This window comes from Diceros bicornis, chromosome 19 (genome assembly GCF_020826845.1).
Source record: "Diceros bicornis minor isolate mBicDic1 chromosome 19, mDicBic1.mat.cur, whole genome shotgun sequence".
In the NCBI taxonomy this organism is placed as follows: domain Eukaryota; kingdom Metazoa; phylum Chordata; class Mammalia; order Perissodactyla; family Rhinocerotidae; genus Diceros; species Diceros bicornis.
Window position 1 is genome coordinate 6,828,906 of NC_080758.1, and position 12,980 is coordinate 6,841,885.

At 47.5% G+C, this 12,980-nt stretch overlaps 2 protein-coding genes and 1 long non-coding RNA gene across 3 annotated transcripts in view; 1 reads left to right on the forward strand and 2 right to left on the reverse strand.

The window, feature by feature from the left end:
• The first annotated feature begins 5,045 nt into the window (after positions 1-5,045).
• On the forward strand, positions 5,046-9,866 carry LOC131418316 (uncharacterized). The gene is made up of 2 exons (XR_009222877.1): positions 5,046-5,401; positions 9,545-9,866. It is a non-coding gene; the product is annotated as an uncharacterized LOC131418316 (long non-coding RNA).
• LOC131418315 (protein FAM209-like) lies at positions 5,782-9,445 on the reverse strand. Its single transcript, XM_058562432.1, has 2 exons — positions 7,121-9,445; positions 5,782-6,200 (listed from the first exon to the last, which is right to left on the reverse strand). The coding sequence occupies exons 1-2, from the start codon at positions 7,439-7,441 to the stop codon at positions 5,937-5,939; spliced, it is 585 nt and encodes a 194-aa protein (XP_058418415.1). The 5' UTR covers positions 7,442-9,445; the 3' UTR covers positions 5,782-5,936.
• Positions 9,867-11,794: 1,928 nt separating the features above from the next.
• Positions 11,795-12,980, reverse strand: part of RTF2 (replication termination factor 2) — a 43,135-nt gene continuing 41,949 nt past the window's right edge. Inside the window, exon 9 of the mRNA XM_058562435.1 lies at positions 11,795-12,525. Coding sequence (XP_058418418.1) covers positions 12,347-12,525 — 179 coding nt within the window. The 3' untranslated portion in view covers positions 11,795-12,346. The remainder of the gene's footprint in view (positions 12,526-12,980) is intronic.

Here is a 12,980-nt window from a genome sequence, read left to right on the forward strand (position 1 = left end):
GACGAGCACATCTCCAATGCTAAGCCCCATTCTCCAATATAGAAACCAGGCTCTTTGGAGAAGTGGTTGATTCCGGGGCTGAGGCAGGGAATAAACAAGATGATCCTGGAACACCTTGGGTTGCCAGAAAGAAAAAAATTGTTCAAAAGGGGCCGTGGTCTTGTGCAAAGTACACAGGAGCCAACTTGAAGGAGCTGGAATAATCTGAGCAAGAAAATAAATAACAAAAGTATTGGATTTTAATACAATAAAATAAATATTTATGAGTCCATACTGATATAGATACATAATCAAATGAATGGGAGAGAAAGGACAGCTCTTCCTTAGAGTAGAACTCCAATTAATAAATGTAGAAGGAAAGAGGAAAATCAAAACCACCATCAGCCAAAACGCCAACACCACCGAAATAACTGTTGCAGACAAGACCCGCTGATGGACGCTTAAATGAGTGGGTGAAGGTTTGAGAAGGGGCAGGACTTGGATGGTCTCAGAGTGCCCTCTAAGATGTGTCGACCTGCCAGTGCAGGAGCCCAGACTCCACCCTGATCAAGTGGTGAAGGTCAACATCAACAGTGGTGCGGCGTATGCACAACACGGACCCCTCAATGTGGTGCCCCGAGAAGGACACGACATCACTTCTCTGGCCTTCTTGCCAGGAATGCATAACCTCATTCTCATCACGAGAAAACGTCATTCAACCCACACGGAGGGACGTTCTACAAAACAGTTGATCACGATTCTTCCAAAGTGTCAAGGTCCTGAAAGCCAGGACAGGACAGGACAGCCTGTGGAACATCCACATTGGAGGAGGTAAGGACAGGTGACTAAATGCAACGTGGGACACTGGCTTGGATCCTAGAATGGAAAGAGGATGTTGATGGAATGAATTTCATTAATGAAATGGAATTCGAGTTAGCCATTTCACAGTATTGTACCAACGTTACGTTCTTTCGTTTTCACGATTCTTCTACGGTTGCGTAAGAGGCCAGCGTTGGGGGAAGCCGGCTGCGGTGTACTTGGGAACCCTGTGCGATTGTTGCAGCTTCTCTGTAAGTCTGAAATGAGTTCCAAATAGAAGGTTTTTAAAAATCTCTGTCAAGTCCCCACCATGTGCCAGGCTCTGTTCCAGACGCTGAGGACATTGCAGTAACCAGAGCAGACACCGTCCCCATCCTCATGGAGCTTACACTCCAGGGGAGAAGGGACAAACGGGAAACAGGTCAACAAAAAGCATCATGTCACCCAGGGATGGAGCTAGGAAGAAAGTTAAATAAAGCGGGGCGATGTGGTGGGAGTGGCAGGGGAGGGGCTCCTTTAGCTGGTGGTCAGGGAAGGCCTCTCCGAGGAGGTGACCTCTAAGCAAAGACCAGAATGACAAGCATAGCAGCCAGCAGTGTGACATCTGGAGGAAACACTTACCCCAGGGAGAGAGGCCACGTGCAAAGGCCCTGAGGCAGAAATGGACTTGGCCTGGTACAGCTGGAAGGAGAAGGTCAAAGGGCTGGGGGGGATGGGAACCCCCAGGGCGTGTGAGCCAGCGAGGTGGCCTCCTGGGTGCTGCTGTAGGGATGGGGGAACGCACAGGGGCTGTGAGCGGAGGAGCGATGCATCTCGAATTACGTTTATTGGTATATTACAGGGACTTCTCGGTTTACGGTGTCTCCCTCACTAGAATAAAACATGGAATCTCATTGTAAAATGTCAGCCACTGATTTAAAGTTTAAAAAAATTACGGGGGACCAAAACCTGCACTTCCCATGTGACCCAGCAATCATACTCCTGGGTGTTTATCCCCGAGAGATGACAATGTATGTCCACCCAAAACCTGCACAGGACTCTCCGAAGCAGCTCTGTTAGTAACGGCCCAAACCCGAAAACGACCACACGTCCCTCCACACGTGGATGATTAAACGAACTCAGCAAAGGCAGCACAAGGTGTTGGCTCATGAAACCACTTGGGTGGATCCCAAGGGTTAACGTCATGCTGAGTGAAGACAGCGAAGCCCCAAGTCACACACGTGTGCTTCCGTTCATACGACGTTCTCAACACGACAAAATCACCGAGATGGAAGCCGTTGGTGGTTGCAGGGGATGGGTCGGGGAGGCGGTGTCTGTGTGGTGAGGGGCAGCGTGAGGGGGCTCTCCTGTGGTGGATGGTCCTGTGTCTTGGCTGCGGGGGTGGTTACACGAACCCACACGGGGGCTCTTCACACACACGCTGCTCCAACATCAGTTTCCCGGGTTTGCTATTGCGTTACAGTTACGAAGATGTAACCACTGGGGGAAACCGGGCCAAGGGTGCAGGGAGATTCTCTGTACGACCTTCGCAACTTCCTGTGAGTCTATAATTAGTTCAAAGTAAAAAGTTAAAAAAAATGACTGTGGGCCAAACAAAGATGGCCGAGTCGGGGGAGGTATGGTCCCTGAGCTGACAGTTTGTGCGCTCTAGTTTCGAGAAACAGGACCTTCCTATTCTTGACCCTCTGCTGACGTCCCCTTGTCCTATTTCCCTGGCTCAGAGGCCAGGTGACTAGGTCAGAGAGAAGGGGGACATGTCATCCGAGGCATCACAAAGAGCACAGGGGAAGATTTTGTGTGCTGGTGTGTGTATGCACGCTGTATTCATTTTCTATTGCTGTGTAATAAATTACCACAAACTCGGTGGTTTAAAACAACACGCGTCTATTACCTCACAGTTTCCGTGGGTCTGGAGCACGCGGATGGGCGGGCAGGTTCCTCTGCTCAGGGTCTCCCCAGGCTGAAACCAAGGTGTCTGCTGGGGCTGGGGTCCAGGCTTGCTGGTGGAACCCATCTCCTTGCAGTCAGATGACTGAGGTCCCTGGTTTTTCCTAGCTGTTGGCCGGGGACCACTCTCCGGTCCTAGAGGCTGCCTCACGTCCTTGCCACGTGGAGTGTCTCTCCGCTATGAGGGAGCTTCATAACACACAATGTGATCACCAGAGCGGCTATTCCATCATAGTCATAGCTCTCGTCCATACTCAAGGGAGAGATTGGACACGGCTGTGTGCCACTGGGGGTCATCCTAGAATTGTGCCCACCAGCCACGCCCAGGTATACGAAAAAGGCCTTGCAGAGTCAACTGTCCTCAAGCGCCTTCATTAGCATCACCATGAAGTCCCCCAAAACCTCACATGCTGGGACAGCCTCTGTCTTTGCAGCTGCGTCTGCCTTGGGTTTCGTTCCTGCTGTTCACATCCCGGTGTAATCCCCCCCAAGTGACTTGTTTCTACCCAGTGGAACCTGGCAGAAGTGATGGAACGTCACTCTGATGTCCTTACACGACATGAGACTCTGGGAGCAGACTCGTTCCAGTGTCTCAATCTCCTTGCTGGCTGTGAAGAAGCAAATGGTCATGAGTCTTACAGCCTCAAGGAAGTGAATTCTAACCACCTGAGTGAAGCTCCTCTGATGAATACATCAGGTAGGGAGACCCACAGCGATCCAGTAGTTACAACTTGCCTGACAACTGCTCTTTTTAAACAACGGAGCGTGGTAACAATACAGTTTGAGTTTATGCTGTAACAGCAGAATTGAGTAGCTTTTTTAAGCTCTGCCTCCTAAATGTACATCTAATGCAATTTTGCGTGAAATTATTGCATGAAATGGACTGGATAGAAGAAATACTATTTTCTAGGCAAAACTGTGGTTTGCAAAGCTCTGTGTTAGGCTGGGCCAACGCTGGGGGACACTATTTTATGGGAATTGCTAAATCCAAACACACAGTAGATTTTGTTCTAATTCATGTCCTCCGTCAACTTGCCATAAGTAATTCTGATGTTTTGCTCTTTCTTTGGATCCCCATCCTCGGTTAATAGTGACCTGGACAGAACTACAAAAAAATACGATTTATAAAGTTTCATTTTTGCCTATCGGACAAATATGGGATGTTTGTGAAGATTACAGCTGAATACATCTGCTCCTAATGAATACTTTTCTTGGTTAGTAACATATAAATAAGATTAGCATGAACTAGGGGTTAGCAAACTTTTCCTGTAAAGGGCTGGTTAGTAAATATTTTCAGTTTTGTGGGCCATATGGTTTCTGTGCAATAATTCAGCTCCGCCCTTGGGTACAAAAGCAGCCACAGACAGTATATAAATGAATGGGTGTGGCTGTGTTCCAATAAAATTTATGGAACTAGAATTTGAATTTCATGTCATTTCATGTCATAAAATATTATTCATCTTTTGATTTTTTCAACCATTTAAAAATATAAAAACTGGGGCCGGCCCGGTGGCGCAAGCGGCTAAGTGCGCACGCTCCGCTGCGGCGGCCGGGGGTTCGCCGGTTCGGATCCCGGGCGTGCACCGACGCACCGCTTGTCGAGCCATGCTGCGGCGGCATCCCATATAAAGTGGAGGAAGATGGGCATGGATGTTAGCCCAGGGCCAGTCTTCCTCAGCAAAAAGAGGAGGATTGGCATCGGATGTCAGCTCAGGGCTGATCTTCCTCACAAAAGAAATAAATAAATGAAAGTGAGACTATAGAAACTGTCCTTAGCTCACGGACGGCACAAGAACAGGCAGCAGCTGGACGTGGCCCGTGAGCCCGGGTTTGGTGACCCCTGGCCTTTTAGATTATTTCCATTGTAATCTAAAATCCGCCCCGTACCGAGACCACAGGTTAAAGCCAAAATATCTTTTCCTTATCTGTATTTCTTCAGAGTGTGCTGTGAGAATAACTCACACAGTCCCCTGTGCTGGAACAGACTCAGTCAGAGCACAGGAGGCACAAAGGACTAATCTTGGCTCCTTCAATTTTTTCCTGTCCTGAAAGTTGTAGTTACGACAAAAAGCGTTCAGGGACCACATTTCAAAAAGAGAGTGACAAGAGGAGAAGAGATGGGCATCTGAGGTCTAATCCTACACACATGTGGGACCGATTCTGAAGATTTTGCTCAAATGGTGGGAATTAACTTTTGGGGCTGGGCAGGAAGGCGATGGAGACGCAGGCACACATTAACTTGGACTGAAGTGGAAATAAGGGAATTTCCACGGTCCCCCACAGCTAACTTCTCTTTCCAGACCTGTACTTGCACGTCTATAAAATTGTCACGCTGGCCTAGATTAGGGGTCAGTAAACTAATTTGGGTAAGTGTAAGCCTTACTTTGGGTCAGTAAGCCTTGGGTCAGTGTAGTTTCCATTAACCACACTAACATGCCAAAATATCCATACTTTTAGTAAGTATTATAAAGAACATTCTTATCAACTAATTTGGGAACCCCTGGTTAGCTCATCTGTATCCAAATTACATTGAAAATATGAACTGATTCTCCATTTTTCTTAATCCAATTAGACATATGTAACTGCTAATCTGGTAGAAGAAAAAGTCAATACGTGGAATCTATGAGACAGCATGAAGAAGACGACTTTTCTGGTGGTAAGAAAATCAAATGATTCTAGAATCCACCATCCCCCTGACACACACACACACACACACACACACACACACACACTCCTTCTAATTCAATCATTTTCTCATTTTAAACCTATAACAAAAGTTGTCCTTTGTCACATAATAAATCATAAAGATAACAATTGGTTCCATCGTTTGTACAAATAGCTACTATAAAGATAGCTACGATGACAAGGATATCAGCATCTTACCCCAAATTTACTAAGCCTTATCCTACAAGGGCCATGACACCATGGCCAAGAATGTCACCCTACGCTACTGTGTCACTGCCGATACCCTTCTCACCACACATAGCTCAAGAGGAACTGAGAAAGATAAAAACAAAACAACAACTGCTGTGGCCACTGGTCTCACATTTATTTTTTCAAGTTTAAAAAAAGAGAAAGAAAGGCAAAATGTCTCAAATTTGAGAATTCTTTTCTTCAGACTAGTTTTATTAGTTTGCACATGGCTTGTCAACACTCGACTTTTTCTCTCCTATTTTGACGCACAAATCCGTTCATTCGGACTCTCCTTCGCCCCATACTTCATATATTGTAACATGATTCTGTGGGTCTGCAAGCGCCTCTGAGTTCTGAATCTTGAGGTTACTGCTCGTTGCCATGACGATTTTCAGATTCCGCACCTTGGACATAAATTTCACAAGGTCCATCTCGAGCTGGGTTAAGGTATTGAACGCATAGTCTTTGTAGGGGGGAGCATTTTGATTTTTCTTTAGTGGAGAGCGAAATGGACAGCCTCGAAGGCCAGGAGGATTCTGCTCCTGCCAAGAAAGATATTAAGGGTGAATAACAGTTGACTTTGCTGATTTTGACACAGTTCCAAGACATTTGGGCTCATCTAAGAGAAGATGGTTCTAGCATTGCTCTACTCCAGGGATTGGCAAACTCTGGCCAAATCTGGCCCCCCATCTGTTTTTGTAAATAAAGTTTTATTGGAACACACCCATGCTCATTCGTTTGCATGTTGTCTGTGGCTGCTGCCGTACTACAACGGCACAGTTGAGTAGTTGCAACAGAGACCGTATGGGCTGCAAAGCTGAAAATATCTACTGTCTGGCCCTTCACAGCAGAGATTTGCCAAGCCCTGCTCTAGTCAGTTTGGACACAGTATCATGACGTAGTGGGTCTGTCAGGAGAGAAGACGCTGCCATATTTCTCTCCTTTTCCCCTCTGAGAGTTGTTGAGCCACTTAGGGAAGAGCTCTCACTTTATACCGCTATCCCTTTATGACAGATCTTTTCCCTTACTTTGGATAATGATACCATTTCCATTCAGTTCAGCAACTTATAATAAGTCAAATGCTAGGGAAAATCAAAATCAGGGTCAGTGAATCTGGCTCTGTGAATAATTTTGAGCTGAACACACCAAGTTCTTGAATCTATTCTCAATTTGAAAGAAAACTCATTTAACAGGATAACTATTGAGCCAAAGTTTTATTCACCCAATAAACACAAGGTGGTTTTCAACTGCAAGTACCAACCTCTGTGGGGACGACTGTCTTCCCTAAGGATATGTCAGGAAATGAATTTGCCAGTGTTTCCCAGGACCACGAGGTGGGTATCTTGCACCCTAATTCGTTATACTTAATGGTCGTGCCTACAATGAGCAGAACACCCGTTTGTCCGAGTCTGAGATTTCTGAGATGGAATCAGGGTGCTGTAAAACACAGAGCCCTCCTTACCTTACTCTTCTCGCTGTCTCCTCGAAGCTTCAGGATCATATACATCACAATAACAAAAAAAAGCCAGAGCCATTTGCTCCCAAGCCAGCCTTGGGCATGCTCTGGCAGATTCTGCCTTATCCGGAAGTGCCCTCCGCAAGGCACCTTCCCCTGGGGTTCTCTGACTTTATCTCTCAAAGAAGAAAACATAAAGGCATAGCCGCAGGAGAGGCACAGAGGCAAGAACAGGAACCATTTCAGCATCCACATAGTGAGCAGAGATGTGGGAGGGAGTCGCTCATGGTGGGTTTGTTTGCTCTCGCACCTGGAGACTGGGTACATAGGGCTGGGCTGCTGGTGATGTCACAGAGGCCCGAGCCAGAAGCAGCTCTGGCCATTGTGATGACTTCAGGGTAGAGGATGATGAGGCTCGAAGCGGTCGCAGGGGAGTAGCACTTAAAGGGAGATAGAGAAACTGTCAGTGAGCAATTAAAGAGACTTTCTGCCCCTGGTGCTCCATTGGGAGAGGCCAGAGTCTATTTCTGTTTTTCGTTTGCTGAATGCAGAGCAGACACAGCATGTGCTCCTGTGGAGCTGAGAGCTGAGTGGGAAAGAAAGATTAAACCATAGGCTACGGCTGGCCCCGTGGCTTAGCAGTTAAGCGCGTGTGCGCTGGGCTGCTGGTGGCCTGGGTTCGGATCCCGGGCGTGCACCAATGCACCGCTTGTCCGGCCATGCTGTGGCAGTGTCCCACATAAAGTGGAGGAAGATGGGCATGGATGTTAGCTCAGGGCCAATCTTCCTCAGCAAAAAGAGGAGGATTGGCATGGATGATAGCTCAGGGCTGATCTTCTCACAAAAAAAAACAAACCAGAGGCTACAAAGTAGGAGCCATTGATTGATGTTTTATGGCCTACATTGTTTCTAAAAATAATTATGTCTGCACCCATATTTAAATGTTGGGGGGGACTTCACTTAAAAAGCCCAGATTTCCGGCTTTCTTTGAAAGTATGGAAGATCTGATAACACTGAGCCACTCTCTGCTGGAGCTGAGTAGGAACTGCCCCTCTAGGTGGTCACATTCTCTCCACAGTCCCCACCACTCCCTATCACCTCACACACTGAGTGACCTTACCTGAGTGTGACATCCTGTGTTAATTAAGAGGATAATTTATTTAATTAAAATTGTAATAAGAACAGAGTTTTAAGGGAATAGAACAGGGGACTGGTCTAGGTTAGTTTATGTGGAAGGCTTTCTTGAAAGACATTTGGGGAGAGTCTGAGGGATGATCAGGAGTTGGCTGGTAAAATGGGGAGGGGGCTGATGTCCAGGTGGGTGAAGACCCCGAGGTGAGAAGCCTGTATGACAGCTGAGGCCGATGCGGGAATACAACCAGGGCTCACTCGCCTGTGTATTTGAAACCATCCATTTCTATAAATGACATGAAACAAAGAAATCCCAGTTAACAGAACACAAGGCTCGTACTTGTTCCCCTGGGTCCCCTGATTCACAGACTTACTCCCCAGAACGAAAACATTCTGCTGAATATGATCAAGGGTCCCCTGGGACCTTCACTGTGCCACCAACTGCGCTGAGCTCTGGGCAGCGACAAGGAAGTTTTGTAAGACTTCGACAGCACAAGGGGAAGGCGGAGCATGGGGCTGTGCGTGCAGATTGCTCCCGCACGTGCACAGCTCACGGTGGGCTGGGAGGGTCCTGTAGGAGACCGTCGGGGCAGGGCTGGCGGAGAGGCAAGGCCAAAGGGTTGATGAGAAAATAGGGCTGTTGTAACTAGGCTTACTGTGGTGATCATTTCACAACACATACAAGTACCGAATCATGATGTCGTCCACCTGAAATGAATACAGTGTTACATATCAATCATAGCTTAACAAAAAATTTTTAAAATTGGGCAGTTAAATCAATCCATTCATCCTGAGTTGATACCTGACACCCACGGCTGAGGGCTAGGGGGCGTGCCCTGTGGCCTTCAAGGGGCTCATCCTTGAAATCTCGACTCTGTCCCAGTGTTTCCTGATCAGCCTCCCAGAGCTCTTGTGGGAAAGGCGTTCCTGTTGCTCTGAGTGACAACTGCAGAGTATTCTGAGGTGCCCTCAGGTCTGTACGTACCCTGCGTTTTAAGTCAACCACCCCAAACAGTGCTCCTGTGGATGGCTTCCACAGCTGCCACTGATTTATTCACTCGGCAGGTATTCACGGGAGAGACGGACCTGATGCGTGAGCTGTGAGCGCATGTGCAAGTCGCCTAACTGCTCTAGCCTCGCCATCTCGCCTGTAAGACAGGACTGAAACCAAGAACAAGTGGGTTACATCTTCCCTGGGCTAGGAGAATTTTTTTTTTTTTTTTTGCTAACTGCAGCTGTGCATACTCAGCATAATCAACTGTTGTTTAAATCTAACCAGGTCTTTCTATCCCTCCCTAGTGCATGAGTGAGCTGTCTTTCCCAGGAAGTCAAGGTCCAGACATTAAGAAGAAAGGTGATTCAGCTTCACAAGGCCCAACGCGGGCTGAAGATGAAAACTAATGAGAAAAGTCCAGATGGCCAAGGGAAAAAAAAGAGATTCAGTCTTCAAGACCAAGCAGAAGCTGAAGACACCAGCCAGCAAGGCCACATGCTCCCCTCCCCTCCCCCGAACCCAGTTAAAAACCCCTCCCTTTTTCCTTTCAGGGAGGTGGAGTTGAGTTTCAACTCCCATCTCCTCATCTGGTTGCCTTTCAATAATAAACCTCTTACCTTGCCACAAGCCTGATGTTTCAGTTAATTAGCACTCCTGTGCATCAGGTAACAGACTTGTGTTTGTGCTCAGTAATAGGACAGTGGTCACCAGCTCCTTTCCTTGGGCTGCTGAGTCCCATGGGAAGAAGCCCATCAGTGCTTCCCTCTTCAGGGGAGCACTCTCAACAATGCTGTTAGCCATGACCACCTTGCTCTCCTGCCCTCTGTGTATCAGGCGTCACGCCAGGCCCGGGGGCACCCAGAGCAGACACTGTTCTCCCCTCAAGCAGAGTGTTGCCCCTCGGGCCTCTGAGGACACTACGCCTTGCTAAATGTTAAAGGCTGGAAGGACTCTCCAAAGCCAGCCCTTCTCTCCAGGGATGAAGGCTTCTCTCAGTGGGAAAAGGCTCGAGAGGGAGGCTGCTGAGTATTTCAGAGACCGGAGGCAGGTGGTGATAGAGACAGGGTGGGGCATCAGCCTGACACGCAGGAGCAGGAAGAGGGCGGGGTGGGGTGGGAGTATGGATGTGACCTTGACGGGAAGCAGGGCTGTTGAGATGCTGAGGACATTGTGACTGGGTCACAGGAAAAAACTCGACATGGTCAAAATAATCAATGTAAAATGACACTGACTAAGGCCAAAATTAGAAGAATTGAAGTTGGTAGAAATAACGGCTATTAAAATAACAAAAAACGCCTCAGGATGGCTGAAGGTGTAATTAGTAACATTTGACTAAAAGGATTGATGAATCAAGTTTTCTTTGTAAAATTAAAAAAGGAAACTCATTGAAATAAATAATTTTAACTGGATAAAAAAGGTACTAATTGTTATGAAAATATTTTAACAAAAGGAAAAAAGCAACAACTAGAAAATGGTTTAGGGAGTGGCCTGGTAGTGTAGCGGTTAAGTTTGCACACTCTGCTTCGGAGGCCTGCGGCTCACCAGTTCGGATCCTAGACATGGACCTACGCACTGCTCGTCAAGCCATGCTGAGGGGGCGTCCCACATAGAGCAACTAGAACAGTGTGCAACTGTGACATACTGCTATCTACTGGGGCTTTGGGGAGAAAAGAAGGAAAAAAGGAGGAGGACTGGCAACAGACGTTAGCTCAAGGCCAATCTTCCTCAAAAAAGAAAGGAAAGGAAGGGAAGGGGAGGAGGGAGGAAAGGAGGGAAGGAAGGGAGGGAGGGAGGAAAGGAGGGAAGGAAGGGAGGGAGGGAGGGAGGGAGGGAGGGAGGGAAGGAAGGAAGGAAGGAAGGAAGGAAGGAAGGAAGGAAGGAAGGAAGGAAGGAAGGAAGAAAAGAAAATGGTTTAACTGGGCTATATAGAAAATTGACCAGGGAAAGAAAATGGCTAATTCAGGTTTGTTCTGGAAAAGTCCACAACAAAAATTCATTGACATTAATATACTTCTGATTAAATTGCTTCTACATTCACAATGTCAAAACAACCTCAGCGCCCATCCTCCCAGCATGCTGAGGCTGAGAACACAGGGACAGGGCAGGCTGGTTTCAACTCTAGCCCCCTCCCCAGAATCCTCCCTCCCAAGCTTCTGACGTGACCCTACCTGCTGCTTCCCACCATCTGACCTTCCTCCCCCAGGTTCTTTCCCTGCTTTTGGATGGAAACCAGTGTCCTGGATCTGGGAGAAATAACCAGCCAATCATCTCAGCAATATAACCGCCTCCAGGATGCAGTGTTGAGACCTGGACATCACTGGTTCTTAATTATCGGTCTCACAGGCCAGTTTCATTAATTATTGACTTCACACTTTACGGATAAATAAAACACATCAATGTTATGTACAAGTCCCCTTTCTATCTTCTGCTGAGAGAAAAGTGGAATTCATATGACATGGGATTACTCCTACTGTTATCAATGCAATGGCTGCAATTTTTTTACCAAAACATTAGTAGAAGATAGAAGAAAGAAAAAAAACAGATGAGAGAAAAGGCAGACTTCAGACTTGCTTTATTTTTTTCACCAAATCATAAGGTGCCCAACTAAATCTCCTCTACCTTCAAAACGATAAAACAAGAAAACCTCCCATAGCACTGGACCCACAGGCCCGGCTGCCTGCTGCTGGAGACGCTCCCTCAACAGCCCTGCAGGCAGAAAGCATTTGCAACTCCTCCTCTCTGAAGTTCAGTTTCACTTGGCCTATTTAATTTCCTGTTGGTGGCAAAACCATTAGAATTTTAGTCAAAATGAGCCGACCACACACCCAAGAGGAATCTGGAGTCTTGAATTATTTCAAACATAAAAAGTGCAGCCAACACAGCCTCTGGGCCGTGGCAAGAAGAGCAAATGCAGGTGGAAATGAGCGTGCGCCTGTGGGGGAGGGGCCCAGCACGGCCCCTCTGCGAGTCCCCCACCACCCCTCCCAGGCAGAGCGCAGGCTGGCGCCGAGGTCTGGGAGGACGACTTGATGACACCGTGCAAACAGAGATCTAGCAGGGCCCACACCGCCTGTCTACACGGAAACCGAGCCGAGCCTGCGTGGGTTTCAGAAGCAGTAGGACGTGTGGGTGACCCAGTGGGCCGACTTCTCCTTGGAGCGCTTGGCGGAGCTGTGAGTCGTGAAGAGAGACTTGTAAGCTTCAGATTCTTCGCTGTCGGCGATGGACCTCTTCACGGCTCCACACGGAGCCTTCCCGACCTTTCCAGAAGAGCTTCCATTTGTCGCTGGAAAAACGAAAAGCCAACAACTTTAAGCCTGGGGCTAAAGATCATTCCAAATACCACATTCTCAAAAGACAAAAAAGCAAGTCTGTTAATCCAAGAATTTTCCTCATACTTTCCAGGGATCAATGTTGAAATACAGCATCTCAATCACCAACTCCTAAAAACAGACGAAGCTACACTTAAATCTATCATTTAAAATCACACTAACTCCTTGAGATGTGCTTGGCACGGGTCCCAGCTCTGTGGATGAGGTAAATGAGATCACTCTCCCAAGGGAGGTGCCATCAGCCTGTTTTACAGGGACGGAAATGGAGGCACCAGGAAGCCCAGGGACCTACCCCAGGCCAGGCAGCTACTGTGTAGAGCGGGGACTGGAACCCATTAATCACTGTGGATGCTATTTACAACACAAGATCACACATTCTTTTACTAATGACTCTGTGTTTTCTTTTTGT

Excerpts from the sequence above, each read along its gene's own strand:
- LOC131418315 (XM_058562432.1), bottom strand. The coding sequence starts at position 7,441 with ATGTACCCAGTCTCCAGGTGCGAGAGCAAACAAACCCACCATGAGCGA. Across the intron at positions 6,201-7,120 it reads GAGACAGCGAGAAGAGTAAG|GAGCAGAATCCTCCTGGCCT; the intron begins GTAAGGAGGGCT and ends CTTTCTTGGCAG.